Source organism: Pelophylax lessonae, assembly GCF_965119305.1.
Source record: "Pelophylax lessonae genome assembly, chromosome: 4".
Lineage (NCBI taxonomy): Eukaryota > Metazoa > Chordata > Amphibia > Anura > Ranidae > Pelophylax > Pelophylax lessonae.
The window spans coordinates 449,016,684-449,043,806 of NC_138771.1; the positions used below are offsets into that span (position 1 = coordinate 449,016,684).

At 41.8% G+C, this 27,123-nt stretch overlaps 1 protein-coding gene across 1 annotated transcript in view; it reads left to right on the top strand.

The window, feature by feature from the left end:
- Positions 1-27,123, top strand: part of LOC309552694 (E3 ubiquitin-protein ligase RNF213-like) — a gene marked incomplete at its 5' end in the record, with an annotated part of 1,269,694 nt that overhangs the window by 134,319 nt on the left and 1,108,252 nt on the right. Inside the window, one exon of the mRNA XM_082253620.1 lies at positions 16,463-16,621. Coding sequence (XP_082109746.1) covers positions 16,463-16,621 — 159 coding nt within the window. The remainder of the gene's footprint in view (positions 1-16,462; positions 16,622-27,123) is intronic.

Here is a 27,123-nt window from a genome sequence, read left to right on the forward strand (position 1 = left end):
CGTTTAAACCTAAATACCGGTGTTATGGCAGCAGATAGCTGCCATAACCCTGGTATTTTTTTAAACGGTGCACGGTTGGCTTTCCGATAAGGGTGGTCCCAGCGGCGGATTCGCCGCGGGATCACCCTTCCGGGGTGGCGGAAGAGGTGCCCCCTCCCGCCGCATTCTGGTCCTTTTCCCCGCTTACCGGACCTGCCGGCAGCGGGGAAAACGATCCGGTCCCAGATCCTCACAGACAGGATGTCCACTGAGGGCAAGCTTGCCCTCACTCGACTCTATGGTCTTGGAGGACCGGAGCTACAGCAAACGTCGTTGCCTAGCTAGTAGCAACCAGTTTAAAGGTCCCTTTTTTTTTTCATTTTATTTAATTTTTTTTTTATTTATTTTTTTTATTTTTTCTATCTTTTAGTGTACGTGTGAGATCTGAGGACTTTTTGACCCCCAGATCTCACAAAAAAGAGGTCCTGTCGTGCCTTTTTCTATTACAAGGAATGTTTACATTCCTTGTAATAGAAATAAAAATGATCAATTTTTTTAAAAAAAAACAGTGTAAAAATAAAAAATAATAAATAAAATAAATAGTAAAAAAAAAAAAAATTAAAGCGCCCTGTCCGCGCGAGCTAGCATACGGAAACCCCGCCCACATATGTAAACAATGTTCAAACTACACATGTGAGGTATCGTCGCGATCGTTAGAGCAAGAGCAATAATTTGAGCCCTAGACCTCTTCTGTAACTCTAAGATAGCAACCTGTAGAAATTTTTAAAGTGTCGCCTATGGGGATTTTTAAGTACCAAAGTTTGTCACCATTCTGTGAGCGTGCGCAATTTTGAAGCATGACATGTTGGGTATCTATTTACTCGGCGTAACATTATCTTTCACATTATGGAAAACAATTGGGCTAACTTTACTGGTTTCTTATTTTTTAATTCAAAAAAGTGAATTTTTTCCCAAAAAATTGCGTTTGGAAGACCGCTGCGCAAATACGGTGTGATAAAAAATATTGCAATAATCTCCATTTTATTCTCTAGGGTCTCTGCTAAAAAAAAATATATAATGTTTTGGGGTTCTAAGTAGTTTTCTAGCAAAAACAACTGATTTTAGCTTGTAAACACCAAATGTCAAAAATAGGCCTAGGCAAGTGGCTAGGATGCATGATGATGCTCCTTGGATGTTGGGCCCCTCTATATGGCTAGGCTGTGAAAAAGTCTCACACATGTGGTATTGCCATACTCAGGAGGAGTGGCAGAATGTATTTTGGGGTGTCATTTTTGCTATGTACATGCTATGTGTTAGGAATATCCTATAAATTGACAACTTTGTGTAAAAAAAAAAAGTTTTTATTTTTTTCCCACATTTTCCAAAAACTTGTGGAAAAAAATGACATGTTCAAAGGACCCATAATGCCTCATAGAATATACGTTGGAGTGTTTGCTTTCCAAAATGGGGTAATTTTGTGGACTTTTCCATTGTATTGGTGCTCTGGGGCCTTGAAAATGTGATAGGTAGTAAGAAAGTTTTATGTGTATTTATGCTCCTAAAACGCCTTATGGTGCTACTTGGACGTGGAGTCTCTTTTTGTGGCCAGGCTGTGTTAAAGTTTCACACATGTGGTATCACCATACTCAGAAGGAGTAGCAGAATGAATTTTGGGGTGTCATTTTTGCTGTGTACATGCTATGTGTTAGAAATAGCTTATAAATTGACAACGTTTTGGGAAAAAAAAGAAAAAAAAATTTTCTTCATTTTCCCAAGAATTGTGGGAAAAAATTATAACTTCAAAAAGCTCACCATGCCTCTTACTAAATACCTTGGACTGTCTACTTTACAAAAAGGGGTCATTTGGGGGGTATTTGTACTGTCCTGACATTTCAGGGCCTCAAGAAAGGAGATAGGCCATCAGTACATCTGGTGTTATCAATTTTCAGTAATTGGTACCATAGCTTCTAGACTCAATAACTTTCACACAGACTAAATAATATACACTAATTTAGGTTAATTTTACCAGAGATATGTAGCAGTATAAATTTTGGCCCAAATGTATGAAGAAAAATTAATTTTTTGCAAAATTTTATAATAGAAACTAAAAAAAAGTGTTTTTTTTGCAAAATTTTTTCTCTTTTTTTGCTTATATCACGAAAAAAAAACCCCCAGTTGTGATCAAATACCACCAAAAGAAAGCTCTATTTGTGTGAAAGAAATGATAAAAATTTTGTTTGGTTACAGTGTAGCATGACTGAGCAATTGTCATTCAAAGTGTGAGAGTGCTGAAAGCTAAAAATTGGTCTGGGCAGGAAGGGGGTCTAACTGCTCTGTATGGAAGCGGTTAAATAAACAACAATAGTTTTTTACAAGTCCTTTTTTAAAACAAACTTAAAAACTAAAACTAAAATAAAGGACTTGTCAAAAACTGTTGTGTTTTTATTAACTTTTATGTAACTCATTTACATGGGGGGCAGGATCTGAGCGTCCGTCTGTTAAAGTCACCCCCACAACCCCGGGGCCAGGGTTGGGAGAAGAGCCCCCCCCCTTTCTTGGACTACAGGGCTGCATGCTCAGATAAGGGTCTGGTATGGATTTTGGGGGGGACCCCACTCCATTTTGTTAAAAAAGTTATTGGCATGGGGTTCCCCTTAAAATCTATAGCAGGCCCACAGAGACTGGTATGGATGGGGGGGCACACTTTTTTTTCCCCTGAATTTCTCATTACCGGCATTCTTTTGTTTACATTTCAGCTGTCAGAGGGGAAACCCCCGGACAGCTGATGAGTTCATCAGTTGTTAAGGACGTGGCAGCCGGCTTCCCAGTCCACTCCTTGACAACGAGCTATTCTTCACACAGAATTTGGCTCAGTCATTAATTTTTCGATTGATCCAAATTCGAATGGTTTCCAAATTCTGGAATTCGTTAGCAATCGAATAAACACACAAAATTTATTGAATTTCAACTAAATTCGTTAATATTGACTTTCGGTGATTCAGATACATCTGAATCTCCAAATAACCAAAAATTGGACCGAATTTAGATTCAGGCCGAAATGAATTGTGCATATCTAAACGCAATCTTAATGCTTGACAGTACATTGCCGCCAAGCCAGACCATTCCAGTGGAAACCCTTCACGGTTTCTGAATATAAAACTTTTTTGGACCTATCCCTTAACATGGGCATTACAAAAAAGGATAAATTGCTGTCATTTTGATCCACAAACCTGATTCATTATATGCCTCCTTTCTTTGCTGTAATGGCCAGGAAAAGATGAGACAATAATGCATTGTATGGCTCAGGGTGAACCTGACTATGATCGGCTCCACAAAATCAGGCCCCTCATAAATTATCTCTTCCAAAAATTTGTAGATGCATAGACGAGTTCCTTGTAAATTTTACTGGCAGGTTTGCAATAAATCAATATCTCCCCAGCAAGCATGCCAGATATGGGGTTAAAATGTATAAGCTCTCTGGGAGGGCCACAGGCTATACATACCACTTTAGAATTTATGAAGGAGAAGACAGTCAAGTGGACCCCCCTGGATGTCCAGATTAGATTGGGAGCAGTGGCAAGATATTTTCGGACCTGTTGTCACCCTTGTCCTGTGAGGGATACCATTTGTACGTTTACAACTTTTATGCAAGCAGACCACCTTTTAGACATTTGTTCATTAAAGAAATTGGCTGCTGTGGCACAGTGCGACCTACTCACAAGGGCTTCCCCCAACGGCTCGAGAACACTCCACTTAGAAAGGGGGAGAAAGCCTGCTTGCACAGTGAAGAACTACTCGCAGTGAAGTTCAAGGACAAATGGGGCGTATTCATCTTGTCTTCCATTCACTCAGACATGACTGTCCAAATTCACATGGTGTTGGTGTTTCAAAGCCTCCCTGTATCCACGACTATAAATTTGGGAGGTGTAGACTTCAACAACCAAATGATGAAGCCGTATTTAGCTGCCCCCAGAGCTAGACACTGGTACAAAAAGCATCTATATAGTTAATTAATTGACCATATACAAAGCATTTATAGAGCTACTGGAAGAAGTAAATCCATCATAAAATTTCAGAAAGTGATCATCACAGCCCTTTTTTATCCACAAGGCGCTGTTGCCCAAAGGCCAAATCCAAATGCAGTAAGCTGGCTGCATGACAGGCATTTTTCAGATGTACTCCAAGGTACTCCAACACAAACGTCACCCCAAAAAAGATGTGTCTGTAGTAGACGCAGAATAAGGCCAGACATCTGTTTTTTTGTCCCAACTTTCACAGCCAACCTGGTCTCTGCATCAGGGACTGGGTATAATTCTGCACAGGAAGGGTCTCTAAAGATGTTAGATAGTCTTGATTCTAGTGTCTCTCAAGTGTGATAGACAGTTTACTAAGTCTGAAAATATTATGATTTTAAAAAGTTAAAAAAAAGTTACAAAAAAAGTAAAAAAAAAAAAAGTTGTTGTTTTATTGAGTTAATGGTATATTGGTACGGTGTGTTATTGTTAACTGTTGTTGTTTGCATTGCAGGAACGCCAATCAGCTGCAGTACTAATCTGTGTATTTTGACAGCAGCAGGATGCTGCTTGCAGAAAACACATGTCAGTTCCTGCAGCACTGCAAGTGTATGCCTAGCAGTAGGGACGTGGAATGGTCAGCGCTCGGTAGCTCCTATGCTTGGCATATACTTTTTCAGTTTTTTCTCGCAGGGATTTCATTATCCACATTGATCAATGTGAATGAAGGAATCTGTTCTTTTTTTAATTCAGCCTATAGACTGTACATAGGCATACATGTAAAGAAGATCACATGTATGCCCAACGTTAGATGAGAGGATGAATGTGTGAAAGGAGGCTTCTAATGGTGGACATACCATACACTTTTTTTGGCAGAGATTTCTTCATTCACATCGATTGATGTGAATGGAGGAATCTGTTAGAACATTACATGTATGCCCAACATTAGAAGTGTGGCAGAAACTCCTAATGCTGGCCATGTGTAATGGTTTAAAGGTCCTAAAAATGCCAGGACAGTTTAAACACCCCCACATGATCCATTTTTGGAAAGTAGACTCCCCAAGATATTTTCTGAGAGGCATGTTGAGTTTTTGGAGGATCTTATTTTTTTCCACAAGTTTTTAGAAAATTCATCACTTTACTGAGATATTTTTCACACACCTCATGGGTATATGACATTACACCCCAAAACACATTTCGCTACTTATCCTGAGTATGAGGATACCATACCACAAGTGTGAGACTTTTTGGAAACCTAGCTGTGTACAGGGACCCAAAATCCCATGACCACCTTCAGGCTTTTAAAGGGCATAATTTGCGCATTTTATTACCGGACTACCCATCGCAGTTTTGAATTGCCAGGATCGTACAAACACCCCCCAAATTACCCATTTTTGGAAAGTAGACACTCCAAGGTATTTGCTAAGAGGCATGACGAGTACTTTGCAGATCTCATTTGTTGGCACAATTTTTGAAAACAGAAAGAAATAAAATTAAAATGTATCCTTTTATTTTCTTTTTTCATTTTTCAAAACCTTGGAAATAAAATGAGATCTACAAATTAGGCTTCCTCTCAGATCAATAAAAATGTGTAGGAGGAGGAAGGCAATCTCTGACATCAAGATTCACGAGGGGCGTTCAGGTCAAACCGGGACCTTTAATTTTACAGGTATAAAAAGGGGTACTAGGGTGGCAGTACTACATGCAGTAGAAAGTGGCAAGTATGTCCTATTACTGATAGCCGGCGCACATGTCGTGGGCAGTCCAGAGGCCGTCAATGAAGCTGGCAGACAACAGTGTTAGTATGTGCATGGAACAGCGTGTGGTGAGGAAGTTTCCTGTCAACAAAGGTGTAAAACCAGTGGATATCTACAGAAGACTTCAAGTACAATGGTGATGAGACGCTTAGCCACAGCAAGGCATTTGAATGGTGTAAACGTTTCAAAGATGGCCGCACGTCCGTCGGTGACGATCCTGGCTTTGGTGGTTCTCAGCCCACAGCAGTATTTCCTGTGAACATTCAGCATGTGGAGGCTTGATCCTGGATAATTGACGCATAACCTGTTGTGAAATTGCACAAAAGAATAATCTTTCTGAATCTTTGGGATGACAAAGTGAAGCAGGCTGTCCTAGGATGATTCAGGCTTACTGACAATTTTTTAATTAATAATGTGTTGAAGTGCTGCGCATATAAGTATTGAATGGTGAGAAAATTATCTACTATGTGTGATATGTTAATTATATTGTGAACCTAAATAAAAAATAAAAATTAATTATATAAAATCAGTATAGTGTGTTGTTCTAAATAAAGTTAGTGGACCTTAAATCTAAAAATTTGCAAATGAAAACAAGTGTATAATTCGTGTAATTTTATAATTATACAATAAATTAATCTTTCAAACATAAATCCGTGTTGTAATAGCAAAGAATATAAAAAAAATGTTCAAAGATATGTGTTGACTAGTGTTGAGCGAACACGGACTGTATTATTCGTGTTCGTACCGAATAATTGGATTTTTTGTACCCGAACACAGACACGGACACTTTACTGTATGTTCGGGTAAAAATCCGTGTTCGGTCGTTTTATTTCCGGGTTTTGCATGCTTTGGCGCTCTTTTCATGGCGGGCTTTCAACAGCCAATCAACAATCGTTTAACTGGTGTGCCTTAAGCCATCCCAGCCATGCCTGCAAATGTCTCAGTAGCTGTGATTGGCCGTCTGAAGCATGTGACCAAGTCTTTATAAGTTCGAGGCAGCCGCAGCGGCGTCATTATGCTGCTTAGATTCAGGGACAGAGCACACATCAACGTGCTGGCTGCTGATTAGGGAAAGATAGGCAGGAAAAAACCATTTGTGTCCGGATAGAATTGAGGGACAGGTCGGAGTGTTTAGGCAGGGCGAGTTGTAGGCATTTTAGGGATAGAGTCTGCTGAATTATATAGGGTCAGTGTCTTCTACAAACTACAATCGATATTGCTGTGTGGGGGGTGGGGTCTGCACTCAATCCTGATCTACGATCTCTTCTCAATCCTGTTAGGGACAGAGTCTGCTGAATTTTAGGGAAACTGTGTTCTACAAACTACAATCGATATTGCTGTGTGGTGTGGGATTGGAGATAGGCAGGTGTCAGTGATCCACATCCATTTTTCTGTGTGTGAGCTGCAGTGAACACAATCTTTTTGGGCTGCAGTGAACACAATCTTTTTGGGCTGCAGTGAACACAATCTTTTTGGGCTGCAGTGAACACAATCTTTTTGGGCTGCAGTGAACACAATCTTTTTGGGCTGCAGTGAACACAATCTTTTTGGGGTGCAGTGAACAAAATCTTTTTGGGGTGCAGTGAACACAATCCTTTTTGGTGTGCAGTGAACACAATCTTTGTGGGGTGCAGTGAACAAAATCCTTTGTGGGGTGCAGTGAACACAATCTTTTTGGGGTGCAGTGAACAAAATCCTTTTTGGGGTGCAGTGAACAACATCCTTTTTGGGGTGCAGTGAACACAATCTTTTTGGGGTGCAGTGAACAAAATCCTTTGTGGGGTGCAGTGAACACAATCTTTTTGGGGTGCAGTGAACACAATCTTTTTGGGGTGGAGTGAACAACATCCTTTTTGGGGTGCAGTGAACAAAATCCTTTTTGGGGTGCAGTGAACAAAATCATTTTTGGGGTGCAGTGAACACAATCTTTTTGGGGTGCAGTGAACACAATCTTTGTGGGGTGCAGTGAACACAATCTTTTTGGGGTGGAGTGAACAACATCCTTTTTGGGGTGCAGTGAACAACATCCTTTTTGGGGTGCAGTGAACACAATCTTTTTGGGGTGCAGTGAACACAATCTTTGTGGGGTACAGTGAACAGAATCTTTGTGGGGTGCAGTGAACACAATCTTTGGGGGGTACAGTGAACACAATCTTTGTGAGGTGCAGTGAACACAATCTTTGTGGGGTGCAGTGAACACAATCATTGTGGGGTGCAGTGAACTCAATCTTTGTGGGGTACAGTGAACACAATCTCATACTGAAGGTTTGAGGGTGCTGCCTGTTCCATACTCCCCCTACTCCTCATCTAGCCTTTTAGGGGTACAAACAATAGTAATTGGGGCCTAGTGTGGTTGTGTACGTGTGATATACATACACTTTTTTGGGATCATATTTTCTATTCCGCTATTTAATCAAAAACCTTTGGGGATCAGTTAAATTGGGGGATAGTCTGTGTTGGTACGTGTGAGAGAGATCCACCTTTCCAAGTTGTTGGGGTTCATCTCATACTTCTGAAGGTTTGAGGGTGCTGCCTGTTCCATACTCCCCCTACTCCTAGCCTTTTAGGGGTACAAACAATAGTAATTGGGGCCTAGTGTGGTTGTGTACGTGTGATATACATACACTTTTTTGGGATCATATTTTCTATTCCGCTATTTAATCAAAAACCTCTGGGGATCAGTTAAATTGGGGGATAGTCTGTGTTGGTACGTGTGAGAGAGATCCACCTTTCCAAGTTGTTGGGGTTCATCTCATACTTCTGAAGGTTTGAGGGTGCTGCCTGTTCCATACTCCCCCTACTCCTAGCCTTTTAGGGGTACAAACAATAGTAATTGGGGCCTAGTGTGGTTGTGTACGTGTGATATACATACACTTTTTTGGGATCATATTTTCTATTCCGCTATTTAATCAAAAACCTTTGGGGATCAGTTAAATTGGGGGATAGTCTGTGTTGGTACGTGTGAGAGAGATCCACCTTTCCAAGTTGTTGGGGTTCATCTCATACTTCTGAAGGTTTGAGGGTGCTGCCTGTTCCATACTCCCCCTACTCCTAGCCTTTTAGGGGTACAAACAATAGTAATTGGGGCCTAGTGTGGTTGTGTACGTGTGATATACATACACTTTTTTGGGATCATATTTTCTATTCCGCTATTTAATCAAAAACCTTTGGGGATCAGTTAAATTGGGGGATAGTCTGTGTTGGTACGTGTGAGAGAGATCCACCTTTCCAAGTTGTTGAGGTTCATCTCATACTTCTGAAGGTTTGAGGGTGCTGCCTGTTCCATACTCCCCCTACTCCTAGCCTTTTAGGGGTACAAACAATAGTAATTGGGGCCTAGTGTGGTTGTGTACGTGTGATATACATACACTTTTTTGGGATCATATTTTCTATTCCGCTATTTAATCAAAAACCTTTGGGGATCAGTTAAATTGGGGGATAGTCTGTGTTGGTACGTGTGAGAGAGATCCACCTTTCCAAGTTGTTGGGGTTCATCTCATACTTCTGAAGGTTTGAGGGTGCTGCCTGTTCCATACTCCCCCTACTCCTAGCCTTTTAGGGGTACAAACAATAGTAATTGGGGCCTAGTGTGGTTGTGTACGTGTGATATACATACACTTTTTTGGGATCATATTTTCTATTCCGCTATTTAATCAAAAACCTTTGGGGATCAGTTAAATTGGGGGATAGTCTGTGTTGGTACGTGTGAGAGAGATCCACCTTTCCAAGTTGTTGGGGTTCATCTCATACTTCTGAAGGTTTGAGGGTGCTGCCTGTTCCATACTCCCCCTACTCCTAGCCTTTTAGGGGTACAAACAATAGTAATTGGGGCCTAGTGTGGTTGTGTACGTGTGATATACATACACTTTTTTTGGATCATATTTTCTATTCCGCTATTTAATCAAAAACCTTTGGGGATCAGTTAAATTGGGGGATAGTCTGTGTTGGTACGTGTGAGAGAGATCCACCTTTCCAAGTTGTTGGGGTTCATCTCATACTTCTGAAGGTTTGAGGGTGCTGCCTGTTCCATACCCCCCCTACTCCTCATCTAGCCTTTTAGGGGTACAAACAATAGTAATTGGGGCCTAGTGTGGTTGTGTACGTGCGAGATACATACACTTTTTTTGATCATATTTCCTATTCCGCTATTCAATAAAAACCTTTGAGGATCAATTGAATTGCGGGATAGTCTGTGTCGGTACGTGTGAGAGAGATCCACCTTTCCAAGTTGTTGGGGTTCATCTCATACTTCTGAAGGTTTGAGGGTGCTGCCTGTTCCATACCCCCCCTACTCCTCATCTAGCCTTTTAGGGGTACAAACAATAGTAATTGGGGCCTAGTGTGGTTGTGTACGTGCGAGATACATACACTTTTTTTGATCATATTTCCTATTCCGCTATTCAATAAAAACCTTTGAGGATCAATTGAATTGCGGGATAGTCTGTGTCGGTACGTGTGAGAGAGATCCACCTTTCCAAGTTGTTGGGGTTCATCTCATACTTCTGAAGGTTTGAGGGTGCTGCCTGTTCCATACCCCCCCTACTCCTCATCTAGCCTTTTAGGGGTACAAACAATAGTAATTGGGGCCTAGTGTGGTTGTGTACGTGCGAGATACATACACTTTTTTTGATCATATTTCCTATTCCGCTATTCAATAAAAACCTTTGAGGATCAATTGAATTGCGGGATAGTCTGTGTCGGTACGTGTGAGAGAGATCCACCTTTCCAAGTTGTTGGGGTTCATCTCATACTTCTGAAGGTTTGAGGGTGCTGCCTGTTCCATACCCCCCCTACTCCTCATCTAGCCTTTTAGGGGTACAAACAATAGTAATTGGGGCCTAGTGTGGTTGTGTACGTGCGAGATACATACACTTTTTTTGATCATATTTCCTATTCCGCTATTCAATAAAAACCTTTGAGGATCAATTGAATTGCGGGATAGTCTGTGTCGGTACGTGTGAGAGAGATCCACCTTTCCAAGTTGTTGGGGTTCATCTCATACTTCTGAAGGTTTGAGGGTGCTGCCTGTTCCATACCCCCCCTACTCCTCATCTAGCCTTTTAGGGGTACAAACAATAGTAATTGGGGCCTAGTGTGGTTGTGTACGTGCGAGATACATACACTTTTTTTGATCATATTTCCTATTCCGCTATTCAATAAAAACCTTTGAGGATCAATTGAATTGCGGGATAGTCTGTGTCGGTACGTGTGAGAGAGATCCACCTTTCCAAGTTGTTGGGGTTCATCTCATACTTCTGAAGGTTTGAGGGTGCTGCCTGTTCCATACCCCCCCTACTCCTCATCTAGCCTTTTAGGGGTACAAACAATAGTAATTGGGGCCTAGTGTGGTTGTGTACGTGCGAGATACATACACTTTTTTTGATCATATTTCCTATTCCGCTATTCAATAAAAACCTTTGAGGATCAATTGAATTGCGGGATAGTCTGTGTCGGTACGTGTGAGAGAGATCCACCTTTCCAAGTTGTTGGGGTTCATCTCATACTTCTGAAGGTTTGAGGGTGCTGCCTGTTCCATACTCCCCCTACTCCTCATCTAGCCTTTTAGGGGTACAAACAATAGTAATTGGGGCCTAGTGTGGTTGTGTACGTGTGATATACATACACTTTTTTTGGATCATATTTTCTATTCCGCTATTTAATTTAACTGGGCCTCCATGCGAGACCTGTGTGCCTTGTTGCGCTGTTTTGAGTACTCCACCAACATGGCCAGTGGCAATGACGCCGTTCTCAGCTTAACTATCCCACTTCTATGCCTCCTTGAAAAAACAATTCGGGCGATGATGGAAGAGGATGTGGCACAGGATGAGGAGGAGGAGGAGGATGAAGAGGTAACATTTCCAAGGCTTTCAGGGCAGTCATTCGCAAGGGGCTCCGAGGGTGGGTTCCTGCACACGCAAACGCCAGGGACGCAATTGTCCAGCAGGGGCACAGTTCTGGAGGATGAGGAGGATGAGGAGGAGGAGGAGCTGGAGGAGGAGATGGAACCATGTTCACAGCAGGGTGGCACCCAGGCCAGCTCATGGCCATCACTGGTGCGTGGCTGGGGGGATACAGAGGACACGGACCATACACCTCCCACAGAGGACAGCCTTTCGTTGCCTCTGGGCAGCCTGGCACACATGAGCGATTACATGCTGCAGTGTCTCCACAACGACCGCCGAGTTGCCCACATTCTAACTTGTGCTGATTACTGGGTGGCCACGCTGCTGGATCCCCGTTACAAGGACAACGTACCGTCCTTAATTCACTCACTGGAGCGCGATCGCAAGATGCGCGAGTACAAGCGCACGCTGGTAGACGCCATGCTGCTGGCATTCCCATCTGACAGCGGGGCCACAGTGGAAGCACAAGGCAGAGGAGGAGGAGGAGGAGGTCGCCAACGCAACCAGGGCACCGCCAGCACCTCAGAAGGCAGGGTTAGCATGGCCGAAATGTGGAAAAGCTTTGTCAGCACGCCACAACAAACAGCAGCACCAGCAGCTCAGATGGAACGTCTTAGCAGGAGGCAGCATTTTACCAACATGGTGGAGCAGTATGTGTGCACACGCCTACATGTAGTGAATGACGGGTCTGCCCCCTTCAACTTCTGGGTCTCCAAATTGGGCACATGGCCTGAGCTTGCCCTTTACGCCTTGGAGGTGCTGGCGTGCCCTGCAGCCAGTGTATTATCTGAACGGGTATTTAGCACGGCTGGGGGCGTTATAACAGACAAGCGCAGCCGCCTGTCCAGAGACAATGTGGACAAGCTCACGTTCATTAAAATGAACCAGGCATGGATCCCACGGGACTTTTCCGTACCTTATGCAGAATAGCAATGGATACCGACCTTACCCACCCATTGTTCCATTTTTGCTCTTTCTCACTCTTTTGGGGTGTACCCTCATTTAAAATTTGTGAAAAGAAGCAGTGTTGGCTACCTCGTCCTCCTCCTCAGGGCCAGATTAATGTAGGGGCTATTGGAGCTGCAGCTCCAGGCCCCTACCTTTTATATAGGCCCCGGGTTGGCCATATTCACTGTTACCGCTCTTCTGTCACTTGTAAACACAGAAGTCTGGCTTCTATGCTCGCTTCCCCAGGCAGCACCCTCAGAACCTCCCCACACAGCGTGAAGGCCGGACAAGGAGGGACAGTTGGCGATGCATGGATGTGTTTATGGGCTTCAGAGACAGCATCCCATGTTGAATTAGGCATGCATGGCTGCACCCTTCCTCCTCTGGGTGCATGGCAAGGCACGGCCCTAAGGCCCTTCAAAATCCTCAGCACCAAGCCCATGATGCTGTTAATCCGGCCCTGGTCCTCCTCCACCGCCGCTTCCACCTACACCGCCCATAGGTGTGCGCAGCCTATTGCATTAAGGTGTGCACCCCAAAGTTGAAATACACATGCATGTGTTTGCCAGCAGGGAGAGTAATGTATCGGGGCCATGTACCTGTAGGCAAGGAGAAATAGAGCAGAGCAGGTCCCAGGGAGATCTTTCCCATCTCCTCACTGGCAATGCTATGTGCCCTAGGTGATTAGGGTGTGCCCAGGCACACCCAGCACACCCTGTGCGCACGCCTATGTCACCGCCACATCCACCACCACCTTAACCTCCCTCCTACTCCATATGGGCCTCGTCCTTCAGAGATGAAGAAGAACATTGTTTTATTTTTCTGTTTTTTTTTGTTGTTTTAAGTTATTTCCCTATCCACATTTGTTTGCAGAGCACTTGCCATGCTCTTAATTACGTTTTGCTGCCATTTGCAGCACTCTAGCCCTTTCCTTTGGTGTTTTAGAGCCATTTTAGTGCCTTAAAGTTCGGGTCCCCATTGACTTCAATGGGGTTCGGTGTCCGGGAAAAGTTCGGTAAAAGTCCGGGACACGGACCCGGACTTTTTTTTAAAGTTCGGCCGAACCCGTCGAACACGGACATCTAGGTGTTCGCTCAACCCTAGTGTTGACCACTTACCGCAAAGTGACATAGGGCTAAGTCGGCAAACTTTGTGGTGTTATACCGGGGTGATGCCTCTAGCTAGAGGCACCATCCCGGTACTGTGTTTTAGAGCCGACGGTCGGCTTTCCGTCGGTAACAACCTATGCGGCTCGGGACCTGCTCGATCGTTACCCCGGTGAGCGGGAGGGGATGCCCCCCTCCTCCCGCCGCCTTCCGTGACTTTGCCCGGGCCTCCCGTCCCACCGGGAGACCTGAGCACCCAGTCGGCGCATCTGCCGGCTGGATGTGGACCCGATCTAAGCCGGAAGCGGCTTTGATCAGGTTTCCGATGACGTAACCTGGAGGCGGCGTCCATGATGTCACTTCCGGGTTACTCTGCTGCAAAAGGCGTCAGATTTAAAAACCGACTGTATGCAAAAATGCAGTTTTCGCCGTTTTGCATACATGAAAGTGTAGTGGAGGGGTCTAGGGTCTTTTAGACTCTCGATCCCTCCATAAAGAGTACCTGTCACTGCAAATTGGTGTCAAATGGGATGTTTACATTGCTTGTGACAACAATAAAAGTGATCGGATTTTTTTTTTTAAAAAAACCTATAATAAAGTTAAAAAAAAAATAAAATAAATAGGAAAAAAAAATAAAAAGTTTTAGCCGCCCCTGTCACCGTTAGCTCGCGCACGAAAGAAAACGTATATGGAAGTCGAGCCACGAATGAAATCACTGTTCAAACCACACATGTGAGGTATCGCTGCGATCGCCAGAGCGTGAGCAATAATTAAAAAAAATAGCTACACTCTACCTCTAAACTGGTAACCGTTAAACAATTTTAAAGCGTCGCCAATTGAGATTTCTATTGACCGTAGTTTGTCGCCATTCCATGGGTGTGCGCAATTTTAAACCATACCATGTTGGGTATCTATTTACTCAGCGTGACATCTTTCACAATATACAAAATAAATGGGCAAACTTTACTGTTTAGTTTTTTTTAAATGCAGTGAAATGTGATTTTTCGTAATTTTTCAAAAAAAATGGCGTTTTAAAGACTGCTGTGCAAGTACCGTGTGACAAAAAATATTGCAATGACCGACATTTTATTCTCCAGAGTCTTTGCTAAAAAATATATATAATGTTTGGGGGATTCTAAGTAGTTTTCTAGGAAAAAATACTGATTTTAACTTGTAAACAAAAAGTGTCCAAAATAGAGCTGAGGCTTAAGTGGTTAAGTCCACAATTGTGATGAATCCCAATCACCAGTGTTCAATTGGCACTGGAATGCCACCGTGGACTGCTGGGTGATTATATTCCAGAAAAATGTATTCCCAATTAGCCGTTCTTATGCTCAGCCATCCATGTAGGGAACAAGATTAAAAAATCCATAGTGCAAATAACGTAGATAAAATAGAGTATATTTTATTTAAAAAAAGCTAAAAATACTCACTATCAATCAGCGAGATAACAACTGATACATGCAGCAATGGCGGCACATTTGAACTGAATGTTCACGATATCTGGAAATCGTTTATACAGACTGGTGCGCTGAAGCACCAGTACCATGTGAGTGTTTTTAGCTTTTTTATTAAATATACTCTATTTTATCTATGTTATTTGCACTATGTATTTTTAAATTGTGTTCCCTATATGGATGGCTAAGCACAAGACCGGCTAATTGGGAATACATTTTTCTGGAAGATAATCACCCAGCAGTCCAAGGTGGCATTCCAGGATAATATTGAATTAATCTAAGTGCACTGATACATTCCTTGAGGTAAGCACACACCCTTAGGGGGAATTGTAAAAGGAAAGAACACCAATTTTCACTGCTTCACAACACTGCAGTTTACGGATTATCTAACAGAGTGCCAATTGAACACTGGTGATTGTAATTCATCACAATTGTGGACTTAACACACATCTTTGAACTTTTTTTTTATATTGTTTGTTATTACAACACGGAATTATGTTTGAAAGATTAATTTATTGTATAATGATATAATTACACGATTATACACTTGGCTTAATTTGCAAATTTAAAGGTTCACGGTACACTAACCATATTTAGTACAACACACTCTGATTTTATATAATTAATTTTTATTTTTTATTTAGGTTCACATTATAATTAACTCATCACTCATAATAGATATTTTTCTCACCATTCAATACTTATATGCGCTTCACTTCAACACATTATCAGTACACTAGCACCTACCTAAAGGGGAGTGATCAGTGCCTGCAGCATCTATACATTACCTCCATACATACTTGCACAAGGGATTATACCAATTATTGACAAATCTTTCTATCTCAAAGTTTTCCAGGCATTCGTTAAATGCTGGGATGATTGTATAAATGTAGCAGGGGAGTATGTTGAAAATATAATGCAGTTCCCACTCCTTGAAATTTGTTATTTTATTATATAAACTCAAAAGTCCCGGTTTGACTTGAACTCCCCTCGTAGAAAGAATATCAGAACTGCTTGGAATTCAGGAATAGCATGGGGCAATAAATGTGCAGGCCCATATAGATGCATGCACTTTATACCTGGTTGTTAAAGTGGCAGATTCACTTTAATGACATTGCCTACAAAAATATACTCCATCACTTTGCCACTACGCAAAGCTGTAAGTAGCCTTAACAAAGAGTTTTGGCCACTCTGAATAATCATGTACAAACTCACTATATGCTGTCCAAAAGATATAACAAAGTTAACAATAAAGTAACACTGTCTACACCTAGTAATGAGTATTCTTCTCTGTCTTAGCATCATTATACAGAGGACAATGCGGAAGCTATCTCACAGCTGACTGGCCGAAAAGATGTTTTACAAGAAGCACTGATGTTGACAAGAAAATGGCTTAGAAATGTCTATGGAGAGAGATTTAATGAGTGGGGGAGACCTGCATTTAATATAGAGCTTTTGGTAAGTGTCAAACAAACCATTATAGCCGGGTGCTGATCAAGTATATAACCTGACTGTGGAAAGCTTTTTCTTAGTTCATTAAAGTGATTGTAAATGATCACCTTGTAAAACAACCCATTCAATAGAAATGAAAGGCAAAATATTAGTGTATAGATATAAAAAACATTATAAATACCTTTTTTCCCTTTTTTATAAGTGATTACATTCCCTCTGTACTCAGCTGCATAAGAGCTGAGGGGAGGAGAAGCAGTAGCACACTGAGCTTCCCAGTGAATGGCTGTGCAGCAGGGGCGTATCAGGACAAGTCTGATCATTGGAGGAAAGCAGATTGAGTTCCCATCATAGTTAGAGAACTGACCATGCTGTGCTCTCCTGCCTAGTGTGGTAAGTTTTTAATAAGAAAGCAAGTGGACTAGCAGGAACAACAGGGATTTCGCATAAAGGAAGCAATGCAAAGAGAACAGGATACTTTCCCATAGAAGTACATGGTACAGCAGGCACATATCGGGATTCAGGAATATAAAGTGTTGGGGTAACAAACGTTTTAAATCATACAGGATATATCTTGTGCATTTTTCATGCTTACAATCGCTCTTTAAATTGGTATAAGTTGCTTTTAAGTGTCAGAGGCATAAGAGCTGTATCCTGTGCTGTTTCATAAACTTAGAAAAATACTTTTCACAGTTGGGTTGTGCAGTGAATTCTTAAAATTTTTGGTTCTCTAGGTAAATGTCTTTTGATATACATATATGATACATCCAAACTGGAGCAGATTGGCTTCTAATTGGTTGTTCATGTAAGCTTTGGAAATGAAAGGTAGATTGGTTTAAATACAGAGCAGCTCTAGATTCTGACTGCTTCAGTTCTGATAAATTCCACTTATAATAACCCTTTGAAACAGCGCGATTCCTGACTTGTGGCTGTGTCTTGTCACTTCTGTCCTGTAATCTAATAGTCATATATCTGCAGCGTAAAATCTAAAACTGGGTATACATGTATCAAAATTCATCCGGTTCAGCAGGAACTGGACGAAATTTGGTATGTGTGTAACCCTGTCAGAAGGGGGTCTAACAACTGACTTTTGTTGAACAGTCATACTGGAAAACCAGCATTCGAACAGCACTTGCAGCCAATGGCTGCAGCACTTATCTGTGTATTCTGACAGGAGAGAGTCCCTGCTGTAAGAATACAAAAGCACAGTGGGAGAGAGCCCTGCATCCACGTTGCTTGTTTTGATGCAGGGATCTGCAAGGTTTTTTTTTTTTTTCATTCAACCCTACTGGTTAAAAAAAAAAAAACTCAATGTGTATACCCTGCTGGCACTATGCCCCTGATAACTAGTTTCGGGAGATTTGATGATGTCACTTGTGTTGCTGACGGTTCTCCATTCTTGAGGGAAAACTGTGCCTAGGAACCTGCAGAGTAAGGATTTTCCTGCATTAGCCTCCTTTATTTGATGAAACTGTACTCCCCCCCCCCCCCAACATATCTTCTGCAGTTTTTTAGTTATTGCCCTCCTGTCATTGGGGGGTAGCTCTGGCATGAAGAAGCAAAGCCATGCTCTCTGCTTGCCCTTTTTGGGCACAGCTTCCTAAGTAAAGGGCCTAAACAGTTATAAGTTCATGGTAGTCCTGCTCAATTATGAAAACTCCCAGGCTATATGAGATCTCCAGGGCTGTTAGCTAACTGTTGAATTAGTTATTTAGTATTGAGGAGAGGTAGGCTAAGGCTTCTTATGCACAATTGTGCTGCAAAGATGTGCTGTTGTGCTCTCCTTTGGTCTCCTTTACTGCTCACGTTGGTACAGTATGTCTTTCTAGATTTTTTTTTTGCACAGAAGCCAACAGTTGGCTTGTGAAACATATACCTACCCACTCCTGGCTGCTGCAGGGAAAATTAGAGAAGGGAAGATGGCTCCATCTGCTGAGTGTTAAAGTTTTTTGGTATTTAGAACCCAAGAGGGAATTTTTTTTTCAAGGATAAAAAATAACTTGTGTCAATAAAAGAATTGATGGCAAAAGGTATGATAAAATTGCTCTGGTGCCATTGGGTTGAGAGTATCCAATTCTGCATTGAGCGATATTAAATGATAGCAAAAAAAGAAAAAAAAAGTGAAATGGCTGTTTGCAGTTTGGAATACATGGCTCTATATTATTAGACTATATTTGAACTATACACCCGTAGTTCTGGATGAGCATCTGGCTGAAAGGGGGAATAGCCCTCTTGATTTTGAGATATGTGATGGAATGAGAAAATGTGAATACCATCTGTTTTAAGAAGGCTTCACTGTGCTACAAGAAATGTTTGAAAATCAATATTTGTGAGTCTGTACAGTCCCATACCGTTTATTTTGCGATATACAGTTTCTAGTAAGGGCATCCAAAGTAGAAAAACCTTCAAAGAAAGCATTATGGTGCACCCATTTGTGACAAAACAAAATCAAACAAATCAAATATTTACAAAATGTTTCTTTCCTGGTGCCCATCAATGGCAGCATACTATTGATAAGCTCAGCCTCAGAACTCTCCCTCAGAACCAGTGAATAGCATAAGAATAAAGCCATTAGACCCTTGGTATACTTTGTAAAAGATATTACTTATTGTGAAGATACTTATTGTGTATCCATCACTGATACATTGGATTTCAGTATAAATGCCTTGGTGGTGACATCTTGTGGCAATTCAGTGTAACTACACCTATTTATTTTCATATCTGTAAATGGTATTTTACTGCTTACCTGCATTTTGTGGCAAGTCGGTTTAGTCCTCAGATTGAACCGTCATCAAGGACTTAACTGGGCATCATTATCTGTTTCATACATCCTGGTATTATAATTGAGTCAGATGAGGACTTTGACATTTTGTGGCCTCCCTGATTTGAAGATGGAGTTTTAAGAATAATAATTTTCATCCTTTTATAGACCTAAGATTTTATATTTTATTGTCTGCATGTTTTCTCACGTATTTATGTTTTTCAAGTCCAAGGACAATGGACTAAAGTCATGTTATAATAATCAATAAATTATGAGCGCAACCAACTAGTGAAAAAACCAAAGATGGTATAGACAACTAAAACAGCAAATTAATACTGGTGCAAATAAGTATACAAATATCAGTGCAATAATCTGGCCTGCAAACACAAATTGTGTAACACCTCACAAATAATATGCAAATACCTATAAAAGTGCTGCGCCAGAAATACTTAATCAATATATAAACAGGTGATATTGATGGTGTAATAAATATCAAAAGAGTCTAAAATAAAGTCCATAAGTGTCCAAATAAAAGTGAAAAGAAGAATCTTCCAACAAGGTGATAAAAAAACCAAGGTGGTAAGAAAATCATAAACATTTCTTCACAAACACCACTGTGCATATATCCCACCACTGGCTAGATTGGTCTCTCACCTCAGCCACAGACCCAAAAAGGGTCAAAGATTGCATATATCAGCTGTAGCAACGTGGGGATTATCCTCTCCTAGCTCTCTCGGGCAGCCCAACATAGATCACTCAGGTGGGGATGGATGAACTCCAATCAAACTCAGAAATCGGTGTATATATAAAACAAAGGGGACATATATAGTGCTCTCCGTCTGAATACCAATGTCTTTATTAGGTATAGTAAAAGGTAGTCCCATTTAGTGGCACTCAGCGGTGCACGCAATGCAGACAGATACACATGCAGCTGGGACAAAGGGAAAGTACGACGGCAGGTACGCAGGCTCCGCCCCCTATACACGTTACGTCAGAGCTAACCAATAGCCTTCGACTTTTCAGTAGGGGTGGAGACTGCTTGACCTGCCATTCATTATAAAGGTGCCTCCCCTTGTAAGGATTCATTCCAATTGCATATGGCTCATATGATCCGCCTTGCATAATTACACAGCCTCAGGACACCGGAACCAGAGATGGGGGAACTCGATCTACAGTGTCATGCTATGCATATGCATAAATGGGCGAAAAAAGTAATCTAATGCAGCCAATCCTGTCTATATAGTTAAACCAACTAGGAGACCGCATACCAACGCCCCCCATTTCCCTGAGTCCTTCACACATATGTGAATAGCAATCATTAAAAACATAAATAAACATAATTTAAAATTACAGTCTATATTTAATACATACTCAAAACTCATATTGTATATATCTTAAAGGTACATATTGAAACAGTATATAAGATATTAAAATATTTTAAAATTAAAAACACTTATTTGGAAAGTCTCAATGAGTCAACCTATGCCATATGTATGCAGCCACTCGACACATACACCTATATAAGCCCTGAGATATTATCATAAAAATCCATTGTTTAAAAACATGTATAAAATCAATTAGTAAAAATCAGAAAATGTAAAAAATATATTTTATCATACCAATGAAGGTAGAAAAAGGTATTATATAAATCCCGAGACGGCTAAAGACCTAAAAAAATTATCAATGATTACTGATAAAACAGTTCAAGTCAAAATCTATATTGAGTCCTCTGGGTGACAGAACCTTAGCTTCATACACCCAGAAGGACTCTCTTTTGCTCAGCTGGTGGATGTAGTTACCCCCTCTCCAATGTTTGTGGACTTGTTCAATACCCCAAAATTGGAGAGAATTGGGTCTTCTATCGTGTACCTCCCTGAAATGCCTGGAAACATTATGTGAAAGTTCACCTTTCTTAATGTTTTTGATATGTTCGGCTATCCGTACATTCAGGGGTCTCGAGGTACGACCCACATACTGGAGCCCACATCCGCATTCCAGCACATACACGACTCCTATCGTGGAGCAAGTGATCAAGTCTTTAATTTGATATTCTCTACCAGTGCTATTAGATGTAAAATTTTTTCTTTTTTTACGATTATTTCTAGCATGGTGACAAGGACCACATTTCCCACAAGCGTGGAACTCTGAGAGGAACCTCTTCTGAGGTCTCGGGGGATTTATGACCCCAGGTGCTAGCCTATCTTTTAAAATGGGTGCCCTTCTGTATATAAAACCTGGTTTCTCAGGGAGATGGGGTCCGAGAATTTTGTCTTGTCTCAAGACCCCCCAGTAGTTTTTAATAATTTTTTCAACCTGTTTATGTTGCGTATTAAAAGCCAGGATTAATCTAAATTAATTTGCTCTAGGCTCGGATTGTCTCTTATCCGCCAAAAGAGTATCCCTATCCAGCGCTGATACATATGCTAGATCAGATGTTACTTTATTCATATCATATCCCTTTGCATGGAACCGGTCAACTAATATCTCAGATTGAGACATAGTCTTCTTGATTGGAGCAGTTTCTTTTAACCCTGATCAGCTGTCCCTTAGGTATATTAAATAACCAGTTCTTATGATGACAGCTGTCCATAGGTAAGTAAGCGTTTCTATCGGTCGGTTTAAAATAATTTCTAGTGTTTATCCGACCATCTTTAATGAACAGTTCCAAATCTAAAAAATGTAACCTCTCTTTACTTTCAGTCCATGTTAATTCCATACCCCTATTATTAAAATTAATTCTATTTTTAAAAGTATAAAAAGATTCATCACTGCCTTTCCATATTATCAATAGGTCATCTATGAATCTCTTATAAAAAAATCAATTCCTTAGGTCGATTGAATAAAATCACTTCCTCCTCCCACTGAGCCATAAAAAGATTGGCTACACTGGGGGCAAACCTTGCCCCCATAGCCATGCCCTTAATTTGTAAAAAATAGTCACCATCGTACCAAAAATAATTATGAGCCAAACATAATTTTAGACTCTGATCAGTGTCTGTTAAAGACCATGCCACGGCTTCCATGGCAGATTCATGTCCAATTATTGTATAGAGGGAGCTGACGTCAGTCGTAGCTATAATGCAGTCCTCGGATATATTAAGCTCCTGTAAGATCTGGATGACATGTTTTGTATCTTTAATAAACGCTTTGGTATGGGTGACCAAGGGTTGGAGGTAGAAGTCTATATATTGCCCCAACCTGGAGCTCAGGGATTCTATACCATTAATAATGGGTCTCCCAGGAGGGGCTTCAATACTCTTATGTACCTTAGGTAGGAAATAAGTAATTGGGGTTCTACATGTCAGGGGATTGAGATAAAGTGCTTCTTTTTTGTTCAGGATCCCTGTATCGAATCCTTTTTTAATGAGTGTCTCCAACTCATTTTTATATTGAATTACGGGATTTCCTCTTAACCGCTTGCCGACCGCCGCAAGTACATTTACTGCGGCGGTCAGCCCCTCACAGGCAAAGTGACGTTAATTAACGTCACTAGCCTGGAAGGGTCTGGGGAGCGAGCGCGCGCCGCCGGAGGCACGCTCCCGCGTGGTCACGGACCCCCCCCCCAACGCGTGTGATCGTCGATCGTCGGCGATCGTCGGGGGAGAGGGAGAAATTCAGGCAGCTTGTGTAAACAAGCTGCCTGTCATTCTCCTCGGTGTAAAAACACTGATCACACGGTTCTACTATGTAGAACCGTTGATCAGTGTCCTTACACCTCAAGTCACAGCCAATCACAGTAAGAATCACGCCCCTAGGGACACACACAGCCCCTCCCTCTCAAATAAAGTTAACCCCTTCACTACCAGTGTATTTTTACAGTAACAGTGCATATTTATAGCACTGATTACTGTAGAAATGTCTCTGGTAACCCCAAAAGTGTCAAAAATGTCAGTCAAGGGTCCGATCTGTCCGCCCCAATGTCGCAGTACCGCAAAAAAAATCGCAGATCGCCGCCATTACGCGTTAAAAAAAAAACAACAAAAATGACAAAAATCTTTCCCTTTGTTAGTAAACGCGATAACTTTTGCGCAAACCAATAAAAATACGCTTTTTGCGATTTTTTTTTACCAAACATATGTAGCATAAAACAAATTGGCTGAAAATGTTAAAAAATTTTGATTTTTACATTTTTTTTTTTGGGGAATTTCATATAAAAAAATGTGAAAAATATTGTTATTTTTGCAAAATTTATGCTCTTTTTTTGTTTATAGCGCAAAAAGTAAAAAGCGCACAGGTGATCAAATACCACCAAAAGAAAGCTCTGTTTGTGGGAAAAAAAGGACGTCAAATTCGTTTAGGTACAGTGTCGCACGACCGCGCAATTGTCCGTTAAAGTCACGCAGTGCCGAATCGCAAAATTCCCCCTGGTCGTTTAGCAGCCAAATCCTCCGGGGCTTAAGTGGTTAATTGAGAATAGGTACTTGAATCTGACAATTGTCTATTCATCTCATTCTTATAATACTCTACACTCATTACTACAATACCGCCCCCTTTATCAGCTGGGCGTATCACTAGCTGTTTGTTCTCTTCCAAACTCGAGATACCTTTTCTTATCCATTGTGGATCTTGTACTTTTTTAATTTTGAGATGTTCCAAAACATGTGCTACCAAGTTTCTGAACACCTCAAGATATTTGTTGTCCTTATTGGGTGGGTTAAACACTGATTTATTCTTCAGAATAGAATGGTGTGTTCTATCTATTACATTTGGACGATTATCGGGTTTCCGCAAAAAATATTTTTTCTGATTCAGGGTCCTAATATATTTTTGTAGGTTGACATAAGTATTAAACTTATTCAAATTATTAACTGGGGCATATTTCAGCCCTTTATCTAGAACTTTCATTTCTTCTTTATCCAGTGGTATACCACTGATATTGAAGACTGTGCCTATTGGTGTCTGCTTTTTTGGATGAGTCTGCCTGCTCTTCTTCCTCTTTTTCTTTTATTTTTCCCCCAGATGGACCTCCAGTCAATCCCTTGTATCCCCAAGGAGTGTTTGTTTTCCCTAAAAAAATCTCCTGGGGGCGTTCCTCAACTGGGGATATAATGGAGAGAATCGATTCTCAGTTGGTATACTGTATGATGTGGATGGACGGGGGGAGTCATACACTAACTCATCCCTCCTGTCCCGATACTGATAAGGGGTACCACTTGGTTCCTGGTGGTACCAATTCTCTTGGTTCTGTTGGTATGATCCTCTACTGTTTTTCCCTTGTCCCCTCCCTCTTCCTCTAAAGGGACCACCTCTCCCTGCTCTCTTCCCTCTCCAATTACCCCTAGGTTGGGGATAGGAGGTAGGTACTGGGGCTGTATAAACGGGCATATTTGCACCCCTATTTGCCCTGCTTCATACCGGGGGGGGGTCATAATCTCCCTCTCTGGTGTACTGTCCCGGGAAAGGGGTGCTTGATTCTCCTTAAGTGTTTTTTTGCCATTTAAACACCTCGTTATTTTTATAGTCATTCATGTCCCTAATAAATGTTTTCCTTTTCTTTTCTTCAGTGTCTCTATCTGTTTTTTCTAATTTCTTTTTCAGATCATTGGACAGTTGATTGAATTCAGGTGACTCTTTAAGTGGTTCTAGTTTTTTCTTGAGGTCTGCAATCAGCTGTTCTGTAGCTGTCAGCTTCTTTTCCGTTTGAGTAAAAAGTTCAGAAGCTCATGACCTTTCTGAGTGAAAAAGATAAACCACTCTCACGTATTTATGTTTTTAAAGTCCAAGGACAATGGACTAAAGTCATGTTATGTTCAATAGTGAAATCTGACGATTTCAGATGGAAAGTGTTCTGGAACACTTATCGTATCTCCATCACTGTTGCGTTGGATTTCATTATGTATGTATAAGTGCCTTGGTGGTGACATCTGGGGGCAATTCAGTGTAGCTACAACTTATTTTCATATCTGTAAATGGCATAGCTCCCAACTGTCTCTGATTTTGAGGGACTGTCCCTGATTCGGAACAGAGGAAGTCCCTCTGTCCCTCTTTCCTCCTCATTTGTCCCTATTTTGGTCTGATCCATATAGTTGTACATAAAACGCACATTTTATCTTTCAAAAAGTGTTTCCCAGAGCTAAAGCTTTCACCCAATTTCTAAATGACTGCATTTGTCAATTTGAAAAGCCAATATAAAGGAATAGTAGTAGAAAAAAAGCACTTTTGGATATAACTAGTCCTCTTTTGTATAATTCTCCTTTATGGCAGCTTGGCAGGGGGTGTGTCCTATGTCTACATACTTTTGCTAATAGGTGTCCCTTGTTTCAATCTCAAAAAGTCTAGAGGTATGAAATGGTATTTCTCTTATGTTCATTGATGGACACAGCTCTTTTATATCTTGACTCCTGTGTGCACATGTTTGCTCACCTGGATAAGGAATGTTGCCAATTCCCCTCTGCTGGCCAGGGATGCTGGTATGGGCCACGTGATCGGCCCACCTTGAAACTGAGGCGTGGCTTTGCAGGCCGGTATTGATTGGCTGCGGTGAAGCACATCTTAAACGAGGGCAGTTGTCCTTCCCCGCGGTCATTTCTGCCTCTGAGCCCGGTGCCTGTTCTTGTGTTGGGCGGTGCTTGGGGCTGTTAGTGCAGCCTCAACAGGCTTTGGTGATGCCGCTGTGCCACTGCATGTTTGGAAAGATAAAGTGCTACCACCCCACCCAGAGCCTTGTTTTTTCATATAAGTGCAACACAAGGGTTTTGTGGCTGTGACCCTGCACATGTACCTTGTGGGTAGTATCTCATTATGGCCTGGTTAGCTGTTGCTCTGATGCTCATGCCTGAGTCTCTTGGGGCAGCATAGGAGGCTCATGTCTGCCTTGTCAACAACATGCCCTTCCCTCGCTGCTGATGCTGTTTTTTGGGCCAATTTGGGGTGGGCAGAGGCTATCTGGGGCATCATGCCTGGTTTCCCAGTTGCTCCTGTTCAGTTATCCTGCTGCTGCGCACAATAATGTTCTAGTGACTGCCAGGAGGCCCTTTTGAGAAAGTGGACCTCACCTCCAGTTGGGAATCCCCCTTATTTTAGGTTACCAAGCAACCGTGTTTCAAGTAGCAGAGTTTCCCTCTTTTAGGAATCCTGTCGACCATGGGGAGGAGTCTGTTTACCACTGCCTGGGTTGGCCACAGCCATGATGTCTCTGCCACTTACCTGACGGGCAAAGTTTCTATGGCTGCTCTGCTCCTTCCATGTTCACCAACTCGGCAATGGTGCTTTGGTGGGTGCTTTTGCTCATTTGCTGGGCTGCTGGCTAGTATTCGGTATTGGTCCTGGTGGATCTGTCCTTCTGGGGGATTGTTTCTTTGGTGCTATGCCTTCTTGGAGAACCTCTTAATGCAATTGTTTCTTCCCGCGGCAGGAGTCCATGCCATCCTCCTCTGCACCTTTCTCTGGCTTCAAGCCTTTCAAGTGCTCCTGCATCCACTAGTCCCAGAAGCCCACACTTAAGTCCACCTCAGCATGAAGGTTCTATCACCTGTTCTAGGGTAGGGGATTGTCTTTGCTGTATCTTGGGCCCGCAGACCCCCCTTGTTCCTGGGTTTCTTGTAGGTCTGCAACTGGATTGTGTCCGACTACAGAATGGAATTTTTCTACAGAAATTTAATTTTTTCCTTTTCCATTTTAGGTTTATCCTCCGCAGTTGTGCCTTCGGGCCCTGTACGGTCCAGTGCAGGACTTTTTTTCACAGGGTAATTTTCCCTGTCCCTAAGCTGGACCGGCTCTGAGGGTATTACTCCAATCTGTTTGTTGTCTC